We start from the raw sequence: 16,951 nt of genomic DNA on the forward strand, positions 1-16,951 counted from the left end.
TAAGACAAGTTATAGCTGTCATGACTGGAAATCTACTGGGAAGATCAGCAGAGAAGAAGATTGGAAGCTCTTTTGTCTAAGTTTCTAAAATTGATAACTTGAAAACAAAAAAGAGATCAAAGAACAAAGAGAAACAGAAGAAAAGAGGGAACAACCTTATTCTCCTTGGAGACCAAACAGATTTGATATCAATACAAATTTCACTTCTCTTAAAAGTCTTAATTCTACAGCACTACATTTGGTGTCAGAGGACCTGAATTTGCTTCTAAGCTCTTCTACTTCCTATCTATATAATCTCAAACAAAATTTAATCACTTCTCTGACTCTTAATTTCATCTAAGAAGTTAAAATTCAATTACCTAATCACATGGTAATTTTTAGGCTCAAATGAAATAATCTATATGTAAAAGTGCCTGGTTAATGATAAAGTACTACAAAATGTGAACTATTATTTCCTTTTTAGCTAATCAGAGAAAATAATGCCTTCTGAACTGCATAAAGTAATTTTTGCCTAATACATCTTTAACTGTTAACAATAAAAAATTTAGGCTATCAGAAAAAAAAAAAACAATTGAGATTAAAATTAAATTTAAGGTTAGCTTTATAGAAATATACTACCACCACATAAAATTATTAAGCATATTACCTGTTATAGCATTATACCAGCTACTATAAATAGCAAAACTGCTCTGCTACAATGAAAGACAGAGAAATATAGCTAAAGGAGTTTCAAAAATCCCATTAGGCATCCTTCCAAGCTGTGCTCTTCTCCTATCCTATTTCTCCCTTTGTTCCAGGTACAGCAATAATTAACAAGTTAGACAAGTGTTGGGGTGAAGTTTCCCCTAACCTCTTATGCAGACTCTTTGTTGCTCTACTCAAATAAGTAATTCTGAAGTAGAATGGACAGGAGGCAAAAAGTAAAAATAAGGAGAGGGAAAACAAGCAAATAAGAAAAAGGGAAAGATGAATGTTTTCATATATACATGTGTGTGTGTATATACATATATGCATGTGTGTGTGCGTGTGTGTGTGTGTGTGTGTATACGCACATATACAAACGCAAAGGGGAGTTCTAATGCGTCTCCTTAATGCCTCAAGGCAGTTAGGTGGCACAGTACATAGGGTGCCAGGCATGCAGTCAGGAAGACTCATCTTCCTGAGTTCAAATCTCACTTAACAGCAGTGTGATCCTGGGCAAGTCACTTAACCCTGTTTACCTCAGTTTGCTCATCTGTAAAATGAGCTGGAGAAGGAAATGGCAAAGTACTCCAGTATCTTTGCTAAGAAAAACCCAAAAGGGGTTACAAAGATTTGGGCACAACTGAAAATGACTGAACAACAACAAATGCCTCTGAAGTTTTATATTCTCAATGCAGGCTTTTTTTAAAGTCTTCCACAAAAAATACTGAATCTATCCTAACCACAGAATCAAATATTTCTATCTGCCAAATACAATCCAAATCTTTCAGATTCCCTTCTCTTATAGGACACTAATTTAGAATCTCTTTTCTACCCAATTTCGCCTCGTGATTTAAAGCCTTATATAATTTCTCAAAAAAAAAAAGTTCCTCTTTCTAGATGTAGAATAGATAAACAAAATTAAATTTAAAGCATATTTTACAATATTAGGGATATATTCCTATTCTATGGACTCTTGAATATAGTGCTACCCCACACGGCTCAAAAGTTCCTAACACAGTGAGCACCAACACTGCTACCTTACTAGCATGAAGGCTACTAATGAACGTACCAAAAGCCGCACTACTACCACCAGAGATTTAAAATTTCCAAATGCAAACTCCTCCAAAAATGGAAAATATGATATGTATTTTTCCAGGATCTGTGACTTTATACTGGCTAGTATTCCCTTTAACAATAGCAATCACCACCCTGGAACCCAAGAGTGTTTTCAATTACATGAAAAGTAGTCTATCACAAATAGGGAATGTATTTTTTATGCTCAACTATGTGGGGCAGAACCAGGACTGAAAGAAGCAAAGAAAAAAATCTAGGCATGAGGTAAAAATAAACGTCCTAACAATTAGAGCTATCCGAACACAGAAATGGCTGCATCAGGAGGTACTATGTTACACTTTAGTTAAATATGATGTAGAAGGGATGGCTTTTCAGAAAACATGGTCTGAGATCTCTCACATCTTAGATGCTGTGATTCTAGAAAGCCTTAGTTCGTGGTTTCAAGAGTTGCTAAAGTTTAAAAAAAAAACTAATCATCTGGTGGCCAAACTTGTAGTAAGGAGACTCTGAATTCAGCTAGGCAGTCTTTCCCTAGTTTCAAATTTAGGGCTTTTCCCATGTAGTAGGATTCACCAGAGCTTGTGTTCCACTGGTGTATCCTTCAAGAAACCAGAGTTCCTTCTATACCATAATGCAACTATGCCAACCATGAGAGAAAAATAAAATTTTAGTAAAGAAATATGCATAGCATATGTGATGTATTCTATAATACGCTTATTTAGTAAGACTGAAAATATGCACTCTAGTGGACATATCTCACAGACTACCCATAAAATTATTGGTCGTATGTCATTACTCTTTACACTAGAACTCAAGCCAAATGCAACTATTTCTAGCATAAAAGATAATTGAACAAAGTTAAAATTCAAGATAATCAAACCTATCTTTACTACATAAGGAAACTATACAAGTGAGAATATATATGAAAGTATTTCACAGTAAGACTGCAGACAAATAAAAGCATTATCGTTTAATAGTTGAGAGGTAGCATGGCAGAGTGAATAGTCAGGAAGACTGAGTTCGAATCATGTTTCTGACACTTACTAGCTGTGTGACCATGGGCAAGTCACCTCTTTGAGCTTCAGGCAGCTCTCTAAGATTTATCTACTAAGTTATAGATGGGCCGAGATCTTCATCAATGTGGGAACTCTCCACCGACAAAATCAGAGATCCTTGAGGTACTGACATATTACTATAGTTATCAGATGATTCTAAAACCAAAAATATACATATTTAAATTGGATTACTAAGGAATTGTTTTTTAAGAGGTCCTTTTAAACATTTATTAAGTGCTTATTCTATGCAGGTCACTGGACTTTTTGAAAATAGGAACTAAGCTAAAGTAGCTCCTTCCCTTCTAGTTTCTCTTTAGAATATCTTGGTAAAATATCATGAAAATGCTTCACAGTTTTGGAAAATATAAAATGCTAAATTGATCCCTAAACGCTGCAATGTTTTTTTAAGGGCAAGATAGAAAGTTTAAAATCTCTTAAAATATTTTTAAACAAAGCATTTTCCTGTACTTTTCACTTTATGTTGAGATTAACCAAAGAACTATTGCTTTATTTCAAGTTAAAATAGTAATTTTGTTGTCTCATCCTAAACCGTAAATTTATTTTCTGGACATCAAGTTTAATTGAAATTTTACAAAGAGACTAATAGCAAGATTAACTCAAGCAACTCCTTACGCACCAAGTAAAGTAATCCAAGGCTTGTTCGATGTGGTCCACAGCTTTCCCATCAAGGTAATCAGTCAGCATTCCTTTTGCCATCATAAGGTGACACTCACCAAGACCTGAAAGCAAGAAGTGTGAATTTAAATGTAAGTTTTCATATAAAACAGTAGCATTAATTTCACTGCCGACTCATGGAAATTCTGAACACTATGGTGGTCATATTCACAGGAGTCTTTTTCTTAAATATACCTTCTAGAAAATTCAAGATAATTCCATGATTTCTGCTTAATGTAGTTTTTAAGGTTTTTTTTTGTAGGAGCCCATATCCTACTAAAGAATGTCAGATGTGAGTAAATGTATGCAATAGCATCAGTAATTATATATACATACATATATAAAATTTAATTTACTCTTTCCTTTAATATATATCTTTATTTGAAATATTACAAAGGAACAAGCCTTTCCAGCATTATAGTAAATGACACTGATGTGAAAGCCAAAGCCTAAGTTAATTCTGATCTGGTTGTCTTCCATTCAGGGAAACAAAGAGAAAAAGAACAGACAGTATAAAGAGAACTTACTTTAAAAAAAAAAAGTCAAGCTTATTCTATCAATCAAAATTCTAGATCTTACGTAGTCTGCTTTATTTTCTGTCCAAATTTGATAAGAATTTGTATTATATGCCTCTGGAAGTCTTACAAATAAAGACACAAGCTACTGCTGAAGCTTATTACAAAATATCAAGTCCTACAATTTTTGAGGTATGACTATAAAGACAATATGTAATGAATTTAACTTTGAAGATGTTACATTTGAGATGTTGATGGACTACCTAGATGGAAACTTTATTTGAATCATAAGAAACAGAGTTGTCTATGTCTGAGTGTTCTACTAAAATAAACTGCATTTGCTACATCAGCTCAACATAATAAAGAGGCAAAAGTCCTTAACATTAATTCTTCCAGTATGTGAAGTGGTTTCTCTAGAAAGCAGAAGTTGGGGTACAAAAATAATACAATTTAGGGTAACTATATCAGGATAGGATTTTACTATACATAATTATTTGTTTCTGACTAGTACATGCTATTTGTTGATTATGGAAATCCTTTTCAGATTAGAACACAGTAAAGGCAATGTCTAACTTTCTAAATGAAAGCTTACTGCTTAGTAACACAAAAATTAGTGATGCAATTAAAATGTAAAAGTTTACCTTTCAGAGCAGGTACATAATCTTCTTTCTTTTTTATGATCTGTTGATACTGAGCTACAGCCTCTTTGTATTTGCCTAGGACCTGCTGTATTGCTGCAACCTTAAACACACTGTAGATAGATTCTGGGTTCAATTCACTGGCTTTTGTGAAGGATTTCAGAGCTGTGGTATAGCCACCTCTACTCAAGTAGGCCTCTCCCAATGACTCCCAGCAGTTGAAGTCCTTTGGGTCTGCTCTTAATGCTGCCTGTAAACTAACGATTTTAAGAAAAAGTCTCATAATAAAAGAAATGGTGAAGGAGAATGTAACTAAAATATTAACACACCAATTTTAAAAATTATAAATTTGGCTAAATCTCATATATTCATATACTCTAAAATTTTGTGATGTACTATAAAAAGACACATTACTTGTAATTTAGGATGACCAGGTTAGAAATGCAAAAACTTTTCCACAAAGATCCCCCTTCACAAGCTCGACGTTTTGTATCCAATGATGCTCCAGCTTTCTGACCTCTCAACGGGAGCATTTATCCAGTTTCATTTACCCTGTTTTTCAAATCCTCACCTTTCAATATATACAACTCTAAAACACTGCAACAGGATTAATATCCGTATTTTAAGCTAACCATTACTTTTTAATGCATTTATTTCATCACATTTCAATATTTTAATGAGCAATTCCTCCACACAAGTGTTTAGAATTTTAAGTAATGGAAGAAAACAATAATCACTTTACCTCCAAATAAAATCTATTACTCTGAAGGCCAGATTAAGTAAAATGACAAGTGAACTTGTGATCCAACTATGCAAAGATCTCACTTAAACAACCTGCTTGAAAAATACAGTGAAGAAAAATCCTCACATGATGAACATAAACCACAAAAATTTACTGAGTGTTTTTTATGCATATGACATTAGGACCTTGATGCTACCACCATAGCCCCAATATTCCACATAGAGTCTTAAATACTTACAAATGATGATCCCACTAAATTGTCTGAATATGGTACCACTTACTCAGCCACTGCTTGAGAATGCTGACCAGCTTTCAAATAGTAGAGCCCTCTTCTAAGCCAGGCCCATTTGGCTGTCCCAGCACTTGCCTTTTCAGTTACTGTTGTTAAGATAATCAAAGCAGTGTCCTAATAAAAAAAAAATCAGTCATATTTTTTAAAAGCAAGATATGTGTGTACAACTCTCAAATGTATTCCTATACTAAATAGCAGATTTTTCACATCTTTTTAAAAATCTTATGTTGATATGCTATTAAAATAAATAGCTACATCAAGGTCATGGTAAAAACATTCTGATGAGATGAATTGATAGCAAAATGAAGACAACTACAGCTGTTCAAATTAGGGTATGTAACTATACCAAAGGCACTGTGGGGAAAATGGTTAAAAGACAAAGAAGGAGAGATACCATATCCTCAAGCTCCACACTTAAGTCAGCTGCAGCAGCTCCAGATTCTTCATCTGTTTCATCCAGTTCAAAAGCTTTTCTGTAACACCCCCGGGCTCTGCTCTTATCTCCAACGACCTCTCTGTAATAATGTCCTAAGTAGCGGAAAACCTCACCCATGTACGTGTCCAATTTTGCAGCCTTTAGATAAAAAACACATAGAAAAAATATAAATAGTATATTTGGAAGTGTCATTTTCAAAAAAATATGTGCAAAAGAGATGATAGTAGTAATCTAATATTTCAATGTAAAATAGCTGATTAAATGTCTTTTTAATGAAGGACTGATTTAAAGCAAGTATGACAGCTATTCCAGGATGATAAGAAAAGGCAAAGTCAACAAAATATCTGTTTTCCTGTATATAACAGCTAACAAGATTTTTAAAAATTATAAAATTATGAAAACTATTCTGCTTTCAAGAAAAGAATGCAAGATTTCACAGTGTTAAAAAGCAATCAAGGAAAGGGTTTGGTTTCAATTCAGAAAATTAAGGAGTTAAACAGGACAGCAAAAAGATCATTAGGAGAGGAGTCAAGAGTCTCAGCTTGAGCTCTAACAAGTCGTGTGACCAAGATCAAATTAAAATCTCTCAAGGCCTTAGCTTCTCATCTCCAAAATGAGAGGATAAAGACCCTCTCCAAGGTCTCTTCTATTGCTCTAAGGTAATTAGACTAGTAAAGCAATGTTATTATGGACAAGACAATCTAAAAGCTACATTTGGTGGGGGTAGGGAGGAGAATGGTTAATTCTCAGTTTCCTTCAGTGAATTTCTTTTAAAAAGCACTTTCTTTTCTTAATACTTAAAATTTCTTCAAAAGTCTGTCACAACAAAGCATTATCAAAAAACAATGAAACAACTATTGTGTTGTTTGGCTTTGCTTTACTGTGTTTTTTTTCTTTCCTTTTTAAATCTTAATTACAGGGGAAGGCTTGACTGGAGGAAATATATTCAAAAATAAGTGAATATAAAGAAAAGGACTCAATTTTAAAAAAACATTCATGAGAGATGCAACATATATTTGTATCATATAAAGTGGAAATAAGTATTTTTTTCACCTTCAAAAACTGGGTAAGAGCTTTCGTTTTGTCTTTTCTTGTATCTTCACTCATGAACCAATATGTTAGTCCAAGATAGTAATAATAATCAGCAACCTCAGCTTCTCTGTCAAGAGCTCTCTGAAATCTGAGAAGAAGGAAAAAAGTGAGGTTGTAGAATGTATGTTTAGACATTCCTAACTAACACTGTGAATGCCTGCATAAATTTTAGAGTGCCAAATAAACCCAACACATTATTTTTGGAATTAATTTATGCCTAGTAAAATAATATGTTTTTAAAGGGAAAAAAATGCTTTAAAAGCATACTGATACTTTGGCACCCAACTTGTGCTAGGTAATAAAGACATATACATGATCCTTACTTACTGAACACATTATGATAACTTGATTAGAAATTAAAAAGCTACAATAAATGTGGTATTTTAATTATGTTGGATATATATGAAATAAAATTATCCAAAAAATGGCAGAGAACTTTAGAAAGAATCAATTTGTACAAGCTTGGATATTGTAACAAATCCCAAAATTTTAAACTGGTCTGTGTGCTGTCCATGTATCCATACCCTTTCTCTGCCTCTGGGTAGTCCTTTCTGGTAAAATGAATCAGTGCCTCCAGGGCATGGACTGCAGCTAGGTTAGGGTGAGAGGAAAGGAGTTCTTCCACAATCTACAAAGAGAAATATACTATTAATTCCATATAACTACTTCTACAGCTTTTAATTTTTAAAAATTTAATTTTAATTAAAAACTTACCTTTGAAGTTTTATCAGTTAAGCCTTTGTTTAGATAAGCAAGACCTTTGAGAACTAAAAGCTCTGGAATATTATTTGCATCTGAGACCTAGGAAATAATTTCAAATTGTTGTTAAATCATTTATTACTGATTTTTTTTCTTTTCATACAACAGCACGATTTGTTGCTTAAAGAATGGCAATACTAAAACATAAAAGCCACAAAATTATAGTGTAGAAGCCCAATGGCAACTGGTTAATTCTCAGTTTCTTTCATGCTATTTCCTAGAGAAATCTTTTTAATGACTTAAAATACTTCAGAACTTAACAAAAATTTTTTTCAAAATTCAAAAAATTGAATTCAACAAACATTTGTTAAGGAGTTACTATGAGTAAAAGCCACCATATTAGGTGCTGTAAAAACAAACTTAGCACAACACCCATAGCTCTTTCTTCTAAGGAACTGATAACATACTTATAAAAATACAGTATACATGAAAAGGAGACAAACCCATTCATACCAAGGTAAAATAGGGGCCAACTGTTGACTAATTTATTCTCAAATTTTAAGGAATTATGATAGAATTTTATGATATATATTACATCAACATATCAAAATGATATATATTAAATTATGATAGAATTTGATACAATGATATAATCACCTTTAAATATCAAGAAAATTTTTAAACAAACTCCACAATGATATTAAAGCTCTCTTTTGCTAACAATCTTTAAGGATAACGTATTTAGTACTCACATTTTTATGCCATTTTCTGATAAGAATGCTTTCAAACTAGAACACTAAGAAATTAGTGTGGTTCCTTAAATTCAACTTTCTTTTCTATGAAGTTATTAAGTTGCATGTCTGCAGAGAATCATCATTAATAAAAAGTCACTTGTGTATCATCATGTTATTCTTTTCAGTAGGTACAAGATATGTTCTTTAGGGGCAGCTAGGTGGCGCAGTGAGTAGAGCACCGGCCCTGGAGTCAGGAGGAACTGAGTTCAAATCTGCCCTCAGACACCTGACACACTTACTACCTGTATGACCTTGGGCAAGTCACTTAACCCCAATTGCCCTGCCTTCCCCTCTCAAAAAAATAAATAAATAAATGAAACATTAAGACATCAAAACCTCGAACTTGTTCTAACATGTGACAATAACAGACAAAAGAACAGAAAGAAAAAGAGCACATTTGTCTGAGTGTTATTTAGTCACTGTTCACATTTACTAATAAATTATGTTCCAATTTTTGAACCAAAAAGTCAAGCAGATGACTTGAGAAAACCAAAAGTAAGAAGTTTGCCATGTAAGTTCTACAGATCTGGTACTGTACTGGGAATACACACTTTCCAAGGCAAAGTTTTTTAAAAGGGAAAGACTTGACTGATGACAGCCATGAAAAACTGAGGGGAAACCTCTTAATACCTGATCTACAGTGGCAATTGCTTCTTCTGAAGAGTCATGATCTGAAAGCTTTATTAAGGCCTCTGCTTTCAAACGAAGGCAGAGGTTCTTCTGATGAAGACTTCTACCAGGTGCACTGAAGTTTTCTATTGTCTTCAGAGCTAAGGAAATGTAAAAATAAAAATGTGAATCTTCTCTAAGGGGGGTTTTAAAAGAATTATTAATAAACTTAGTTGTATGTTTCAAGAGAAGCACAAATTACTAATATAGCACATGTGAAAAGCGTGGTTACTAAAGAAAGCAAGGAATTGGGAATCAGGAGACTGTGGGTTTGAATCTGGCTCTAGTACCAACTACCTACATAATGACCATGTACAGGTTAGCTGACTCATCAAAAGAGCTGTTCAGAGGATCAAATAAAATTACATACGTAAAACGCTTTGCAAACCTTAAAGAACCATACAGATGCTAGCTACTATTAACTTCTGCTATCATCTGTAAATGAAACAACAAAATCAGATAGTCTCTAAGTTCCTTTGTAGTTCTAATCCTATGATAATGTATAGCAAAAAATGAAATCTTCATTGAGCCCAATAAGAAAATACCTGAAATAATGACAGAACTATACCAAAATATGCTATATTCTCTATCAATAACTAGGCATCTCAGAATACTGACAAAGATAACTTACTAGATAACTAAGGCTTATCCCACCACCCCATATCAAAATGACTTGTCACAACTGGGCTATAAATTACATTCAGTATGCCTTCTATAAGTTCCTTAGCAGAAGAAAAACAGACAAGTATAGAACTCAGAGACCTATTCAGGTCCAAAGACATAGCATAGAGCGTCAAGGTTCCCCTATCCCTCCCTTATTTCAGTTGATGCCATTCTCAGAATCATACCTGCTCCAGATCTCCCTAGGATTTTCCTTTGCACTCTTGGAGCAATTCAGAACCTTTGATAAAGTCCTAAAGGTCAGAAACATATTCTCCTAAAGTCCATCAACCCCAGTCTCAAAATTCTGAACACAAAGAACCCTTCAGGAGAAGCTGTCAGTCTTTACTGACAGGTTATGTACCTGAGAACCTATTAGATGATGGCTAAAGATTTATCTCACACAGACACTTAAGAAATCTTAAATAATTCTACATTCTAGAAAACACAATAAAACACTGCAGTAATACAGAAATGATTTTTCTCAAAATTAAAATAAAAGCTGACATTTATGTATATAGTGCTTTCAATTTTGCAAAGTGTTTTACATACATTATCTCAACTGATCCTCACAACAGCCACATGAAGAATATATGAAAGGTAATATTGTCCCCAACTCAAATGAGTTATATGCAGTGCTTTGCAAACTTCAGAGTACTATATAAATGCTAGCTATCAATATTACTACTCTCACTGTTGTTATTATTATTTTACTAATAAGGAAACAGGATCAAAGAATAACCTGTCCATGGTTACATGTCTAAGTGCAAGAGGTCAGGTTCAGAGCTGGGCCATCCTAATCCCAAGTTTATCCCTACATCCAATTCACCATGCTACCTTTTGTATTGCCCTTGAAACAAACTAGGTGAGCAACCACTATAACTCAATTGTAAGATTTCAATAAAACTATTACCTTGATTGCAGGAAAGTATAGCTTCTTTATAGCGATGCATTTTCACTTGGGTCTCTGCCAGATGATACCATCCTACTATGCAGACACTGCTTGATTTTAATCCTAACAGAACACAATAATCATAAACTCAGGATTATTGGTGACTGAGTTATACAACAAGCAACTTGAGCCTACAGCAATGACAACAACCTTTACGAATTTTAAAGCAATTTGAATCACTGGACAGCAATGGCTTACACACACACACACACACACACAAAATATGTATGTGTGTATGTAGATATACATGCATATATAGGTGTGTATACACACACACACACACACACACACACACACTTCATTAATAGGAAGGATTATTATAAAAGTAAAAGAAAATTAGCTTCCTTTGTGTATTTTCAGCTTGGAACAATCATGTACATGTCACATATTATACAAAAGATCATGGAATCATAAATCTAGAGTTAGAAAGGACTTCTAAGAGCAAATATTCCAATGCTCCCATTTTACAGATGAGAACACTGAGCCCCAGGGAAGTTAAATGACTTGCATGAGACCACATAAGTTCTAAGAGTTAAAGGTGGGAGTTTAACCCAGGTTCTCTGACTCCAAATCTATTGTTTTTCTACTGTACAATGCTGAATCCTTGAGAGGTAACAGTAAACGCACTTAACAATTCATTCTAAAATATTTTCAGTACTGTTCTGCCATTTCCTCCTGTTGAGTTGTCCTTTGGGGGCTTTCTTGCCTCCTCTGTCCTCTATCTATGGGAAAGGCTAAGTCGCACTGCAAGAAGGAATGTTGAGGGTTTCCAACAGCTTCCAGACTCTCAACAGACAATATTTTTCCAAAATGATTAACTTTCATTTTTCTCTATGCAGAATAAAAACTGAATCAGAAACAGCTCCTGGAGAAACAAAGCGTCAGGCAGAATTCAAGTTAATGTCCAACACTGGGTTCTATGGCAGGGCAAGGCCCATACTAAAGATACAAAGACAAAAACCCTGCAGTCCCTGACCTCAAGAAAGTAACATTCTATTGGATAAGCTTCATTACTTGTCCAGTAGAAAACCTATGCGACTGACAGAAAAATTAGCATATTAGAGAAATTCCACAAAAGTGGAATGTTAAAAGTACTTCCAAAACCCTTTGCTTTTATTCTGTTCTATGAATAAAACTTAGCCAGAATTTTTTAAATGAAAGAATAAATGAGAAATTGAGTTTTTTCTATCCAAAAACAGAGAAAAACTAGACTTTGCCCGGAATTGCTAATTTGGAATAAATTTCAACTGATGGCTTATACAAAAATGTAAAGGTTTTTATATGCATCTAGTTTTCAGATGATTCCAACATAATTATTTTTGAGAAAGTCAATAACCTGATTAACTTTTAATTTTTTATATATTGTAATTACTATATTACTAGATAACTGTATTACTATGTCTGAATATGCAGAATTCACAATTTCTAGAATATAAAGTTGGTGACATTTTTGCTCATTTGCGAAATAAAGTAGCTTGAATATACACATAATTTACTTTATGAGCACTTTCATTTTCTCAGAATAGCAATTAATGCCATTGCATCAATATATTCAGAACCTGTGGCTGCATTCATCAGTGAAGAGTGCTACCATCTATAATAGAGAATTGCCTGAAGCTCAGAGATGTTAAGTGATTGTCCAGGATTGCCCAGTTGCATCTATCAGAGGTTGCACTTTTAACACAGGTCTTTTTAGCATCCTCTGTGATAGGCTTCCACCCTCAACCCTGCTGGCAAGATGCTTTGAAATGGTTGTCTAATTGTTTCTTATGGATTTTTCTCTCTCTACCTATATTTTAAGTTCTTTAAGGGCCAATACTAAGTACTTAAAAACTGAATGAGTATCACTTTAAGACCACAATTGTACTACTTATTTTACTTTATGCATTACATATTTACCTTCTGTTAAGTTTTTGGCAGCATCTTCATATTTTTTGTCTTGTAGTGCTTTTATGCCTAAGCCAATGAGGCCAGGACCACTTTCTGAGTTCTTCTCCACCAGTTGGTAACAGTACTGCAGGGCTTCATCAGTGAAACTTCCTGGTATAAAGGAAAAATAATCTAATTCATATGCAAGAAGTTTTTAAGTTCCAGGTCTATATTAGTTTTTAAAAGCTAGATTATTTACTGGTAAAATTACAGAAAAACATGGTAATAAAACAAGTTTTCCTACTATTTCAGGCACATCCACACTCCTTTCCTACCTAGAAACTGAATTCTTAAATGATGTCATAACAGCCAAAACTTTCAAAGAAAATTTGCTCTTAATTAAGTACTTTCATCCTAAGTAACAAGAGTTTGAAATTTGATCAGCACTCTGTTACAAACTGTCTATAAGATTTCAGGAATATCTTACTACCTACCCATTTTTCTTATCTTTCTTCCTTTGAATAAGCTCCTTTAGTGGACTAGCAGCCTAACAATTACATTAAAAATGCTGTAAAATCTTTTAAGTCTTCCTTTTCCAAGATGTTACGTCTATGTAGTAATTATCAACCAATGCAATAAATGTATTTTATGCATTAAATCCATAACATTAATTTCATGATCAATTTGGAAGAAACAAAAAAAAAAGAGCAATCGAAATTATGTAATTATGAACCCAAATATATTCTCATTTTTTTCTACCCTCAATCAAAGCTTACTATCTTTCACTCCCAACCTCAGAAATATTTAAGATACAATAAAGGGCTTAATCTCAACTATTCTGGGAAAAAAGAGAGGAGGTACAGGAAATAAAATGTGAAAATTAAAAACTCTTAAAAAGAAATAACTTCCAACATAAAGTGATAAATCTGAAAAACAGATCTAAAGACTAAAAACAAGACTAAAGACTTGACAGAGAGGTGGGCAAGTCAAAGTTCATAGAAAACTTGCCTATAATGTAGAAGGATCTGGTTCCTATCTTATATTTTCTGAGACACTGACTGTCTGACCATATGGCAAGTCACAACCTCTAAGTACCCCAGGAATCTCTGAATTGCAGACAAGCTGCCAATCTGCACTGGCAGAGGGAAATTCCCTACCCAGGAGAAGCCCTCTAACCAATAAAATCACTGGTCAGGACAAAACAAAACAATGTGCTATGGCAGTAATATCTGTATATAAATTTCCATTCTCCACCAAATGAAATATTTAACAAAATTTTCTTTCACAGGATTTATATCAAAATATTAAAAAAAATATGATGGAAGAAAAAAATGTTAACTGGGAAGTTTTTACTATTCAGTCAATACTACAGGCAACTAAAACTAAATGCAAATGATACTTCTACATAGACAGTGACTCAGCAGCTCCCATGTGCAAAGGAAATGCCAGTGGACACTATAATGACTAAAGGGCAACCCCCTTCCCAATTTTAAAAACTCGAATGTTCTGCAGAGGCACTGGCGAAGAAACTGAAAGTATGACTATTTCGATATGTATGCTAGTAAAAAAAAAAAAGACATAACACAAAATGACACAATTAAGGGAAATATAAAGACTGATTTATCAATATGTTCTACCCATGCACCAAAATGAGTTCTAGGAATAGCTGGCTACTCTACTCCAGTACCAACACGTAGGCTCTCCCTCTTCTCTGAATTTTTAATAGTTCTTATTGTCAACATTACACCATGTTCTGTACATGCCACTGTTTATTGCTATTTCACTCTATGCATAAGTAATTACTCTTAACTGAACTGAAATATCTTTGAGGGCAAAACTAGTATGTACTACATTTTTACATGCCCAATACCAAACATAATACCTTACACATAGTAGCTGTTCAATAAACAGCTGTCGAAAATAATCTTTTAATCAAACTCTACCATGTATAGAAAATTAGCAGGCTTTAGCCATAAAGGTATACTAGTATTCTCAAAGACTTGGTCTACTAATAATTAACACCATGACATAAGTCATGGTGTTATATTGATTAGTTGGGACTAATCACCTCCAAGGAAATTAGAAAATAAATACTATGTTTTCATTTTATATTCCCTATTTATGGAAAGTCAGATGGCTATAACAAAGAATTTACCTTACAATTGTAACAACAATGTGGCCAGCAGCTGCTGTAGGGGTGTAAGACCCAACAAGACCAGCAATAAGAGCTGCCAGCACAGGTTCTTTGATCTGCTCTTCTAAGGAAAGCAACATTAAGGGATTAACAATCTCACTTTAATCAAACATACACATATCATTCACTTAGTTCAGGGGGAAAAGCCAGCACCCTGAACTTCAGCCCAAATACAAATAGAAATTACAAACAATAAATATCAACAGATCAAATAACACAATTCAAGAGAAAGGCTTTGTCTAATCAAGACATCACATACACAGTAACCAAAAAGAGAAGCACCAGCATCTGGGTTTTCTTCAATGCCTGGGGGCTCCAGCTGCTACCTAGAGTTTCCACACTAATACTCTTCTAGTGAGTGAGAGCTCCAAACAACCTGCTAACCTCTGAGTTTATGTACCCTTCTTAGGGCCTGAAGGCTTCACACCTAATCAGCAAAAGGGTGTGGGCCTGGGGCTTTGTACCTAGTAAGACTTAATCAAAGGCACTTGATTACTTTAGCATTCTAAAAGAGAAAACAGTAAAAAAAAAAAAAAAAAAAAGTCCCATCTTAATTATCAAAATTAATTATCAGAATCCAACTACTTTGAGCCAAAAACTAGTCTCAATCCTCAAAAGCACAATAGGTAATAGACAATTCTGGTTAATAGCCTGTACTACAGTACAAAGGAGAGCAAGGTGGTGCAATGGATAGAGTACCTGGCCTGGAGTCAGGAGGACCTGAATTCACCTGGTTTCAGACAATTACTAGCTGTGTGACCCTGGGCAAGTCACTTAACCTTGTTTGTTTTCATCTGTAAAATGAGCTGGAGAAGGAAAAGGCAAACCACTCCAGTATCAATGCCAAGAAAACCCCAAAGGGGTCATGGAGAGTCAGATACAACTGAAATAATCCAAAAATAACATTACAGTACAAACCACCAACAAATAGAAAGAGCTTAATTATCTAATTCACTACAGCACATGTGTCTACAGCACTGATCTTCAAAGAAGGGGCTAGGGACTCATCGGTTAACCCTAAGGCGTGCATGATCAACCAAAAGGAGGGTAGAAAGATAGCTAACATCCCACTATCCCTATGATAGCCAATCATGTCTCTAACACATACATATATACCCTTATCTCCAACAATTCCTTGATTAAATTTCCAACTTTCCCACTTCCAGGCCAGCTGTCCATCCCTCAGAGGAATTACAACCTAACCTCTACATGAACCCACAGTAGCAGTTGTACAGATACCACTGGAAAAATCTGATACTCTCCCACATAGTTCCTCTGGCTCAACTCCAGCAGCAGGTACTCCTTAAGGAACGCTGGGCAGGGGAGTAAGAGTTAATAAAAGACCCCTTGTTGCTGGTCTTGTTGGGTCTTACACCCCTACCGCAGCTGCTGGCCATACCGTTGTTACAACTGTCAGGTAAATTCTTTGTTATATATATAGATATAGATATAGATAGATATATATAGATATAGATATATATAGATATAGATGTAGATGTATCGATATATATAGATATAGATATAGATATAGATATAGATATAGAGATATAGAGATATATAGAGATATAGATATATAGATATATATCCTTTTCATTTTGGGTGGGACAAAATGTGTTTCATAGGATAACCTGACATGAATGGTATGCTTCAATCATTTGCTTCTCAGTTCCCTATTTCTGTCAAGGGCACCACCATCCTTCTAGTCCCCTACATACACAACCCTGGCATCATTTTCAACTCCTTATTCTCACCCGACATATCCAATCAACTGCCAAACCTCATCACTTTTACCTCTACAATATGTGTCACATCCTAAATTGATTTCCCTACCTCAAATCTCTCCACTCTTTTATCCATCCTCCACATAGCTACCAGTGAATTCTCTAAAACATAGTGAATACCATATCTCTA

The 16,951-nt window shown here is 34.3% G+C and overlaps 1 protein-coding gene across 4 annotated transcripts in view; it reads right to left on the minus strand.

Moving 5' to 3' along the window:
• TTC37 (tetratricopeptide repeat domain 37) overlaps window positions 1-16,951 on the minus strand; it is a 122,014-nt gene that overhangs the window by 65,957 nt on the left and 39,106 nt on the right. For all 4 annotated transcript variants that reach the window (XM_036767420.1, XM_036767412.1, XM_036767403.1 and 1 more), the window contains 10 exons: window positions 12,877-13,017; window positions 10,939-11,040; window positions 9,327-9,466; window positions 7,918-8,004; window positions 7,728-7,831; window positions 7,165-7,291; window positions 6,070-6,249; window positions 5,665-5,789; window positions 4,645-4,898; window positions 3,451-3,553 (listed from right to left, as the gene is read on the minus strand). In XM_036767420.1, coding sequence (XP_036623315.1) covers window positions 3,451-3,553; window positions 4,645-4,898; window positions 5,665-5,789; window positions 6,070-6,249; window positions 7,165-7,291; window positions 7,728-7,831; window positions 7,918-8,004; window positions 9,327-9,466; window positions 10,939-11,040; window positions 12,877-13,017 — 1,363 coding nt within the window. The remainder of the gene's footprint in view (window positions 1-3,450; window positions 3,554-4,644; window positions 4,899-5,664; window positions 5,790-6,069; window positions 6,250-7,164; window positions 7,292-7,727; window positions 7,832-7,917; window positions 8,005-9,326; window positions 9,467-10,938; window positions 11,041-12,876; window positions 13,018-16,951) is intronic.

The sequence above is a fragment of the Trichosurus vulpecula genome, chromosome 1 (assembly GCF_011100635.1).
Source record: "Trichosurus vulpecula isolate mTriVul1 chromosome 1, mTriVul1.pri, whole genome shotgun sequence".
Taxonomy (NCBI): Eukaryota; Metazoa; Chordata; class Mammalia; order Diprotodontia; family Phalangeridae; genus Trichosurus; species Trichosurus vulpecula.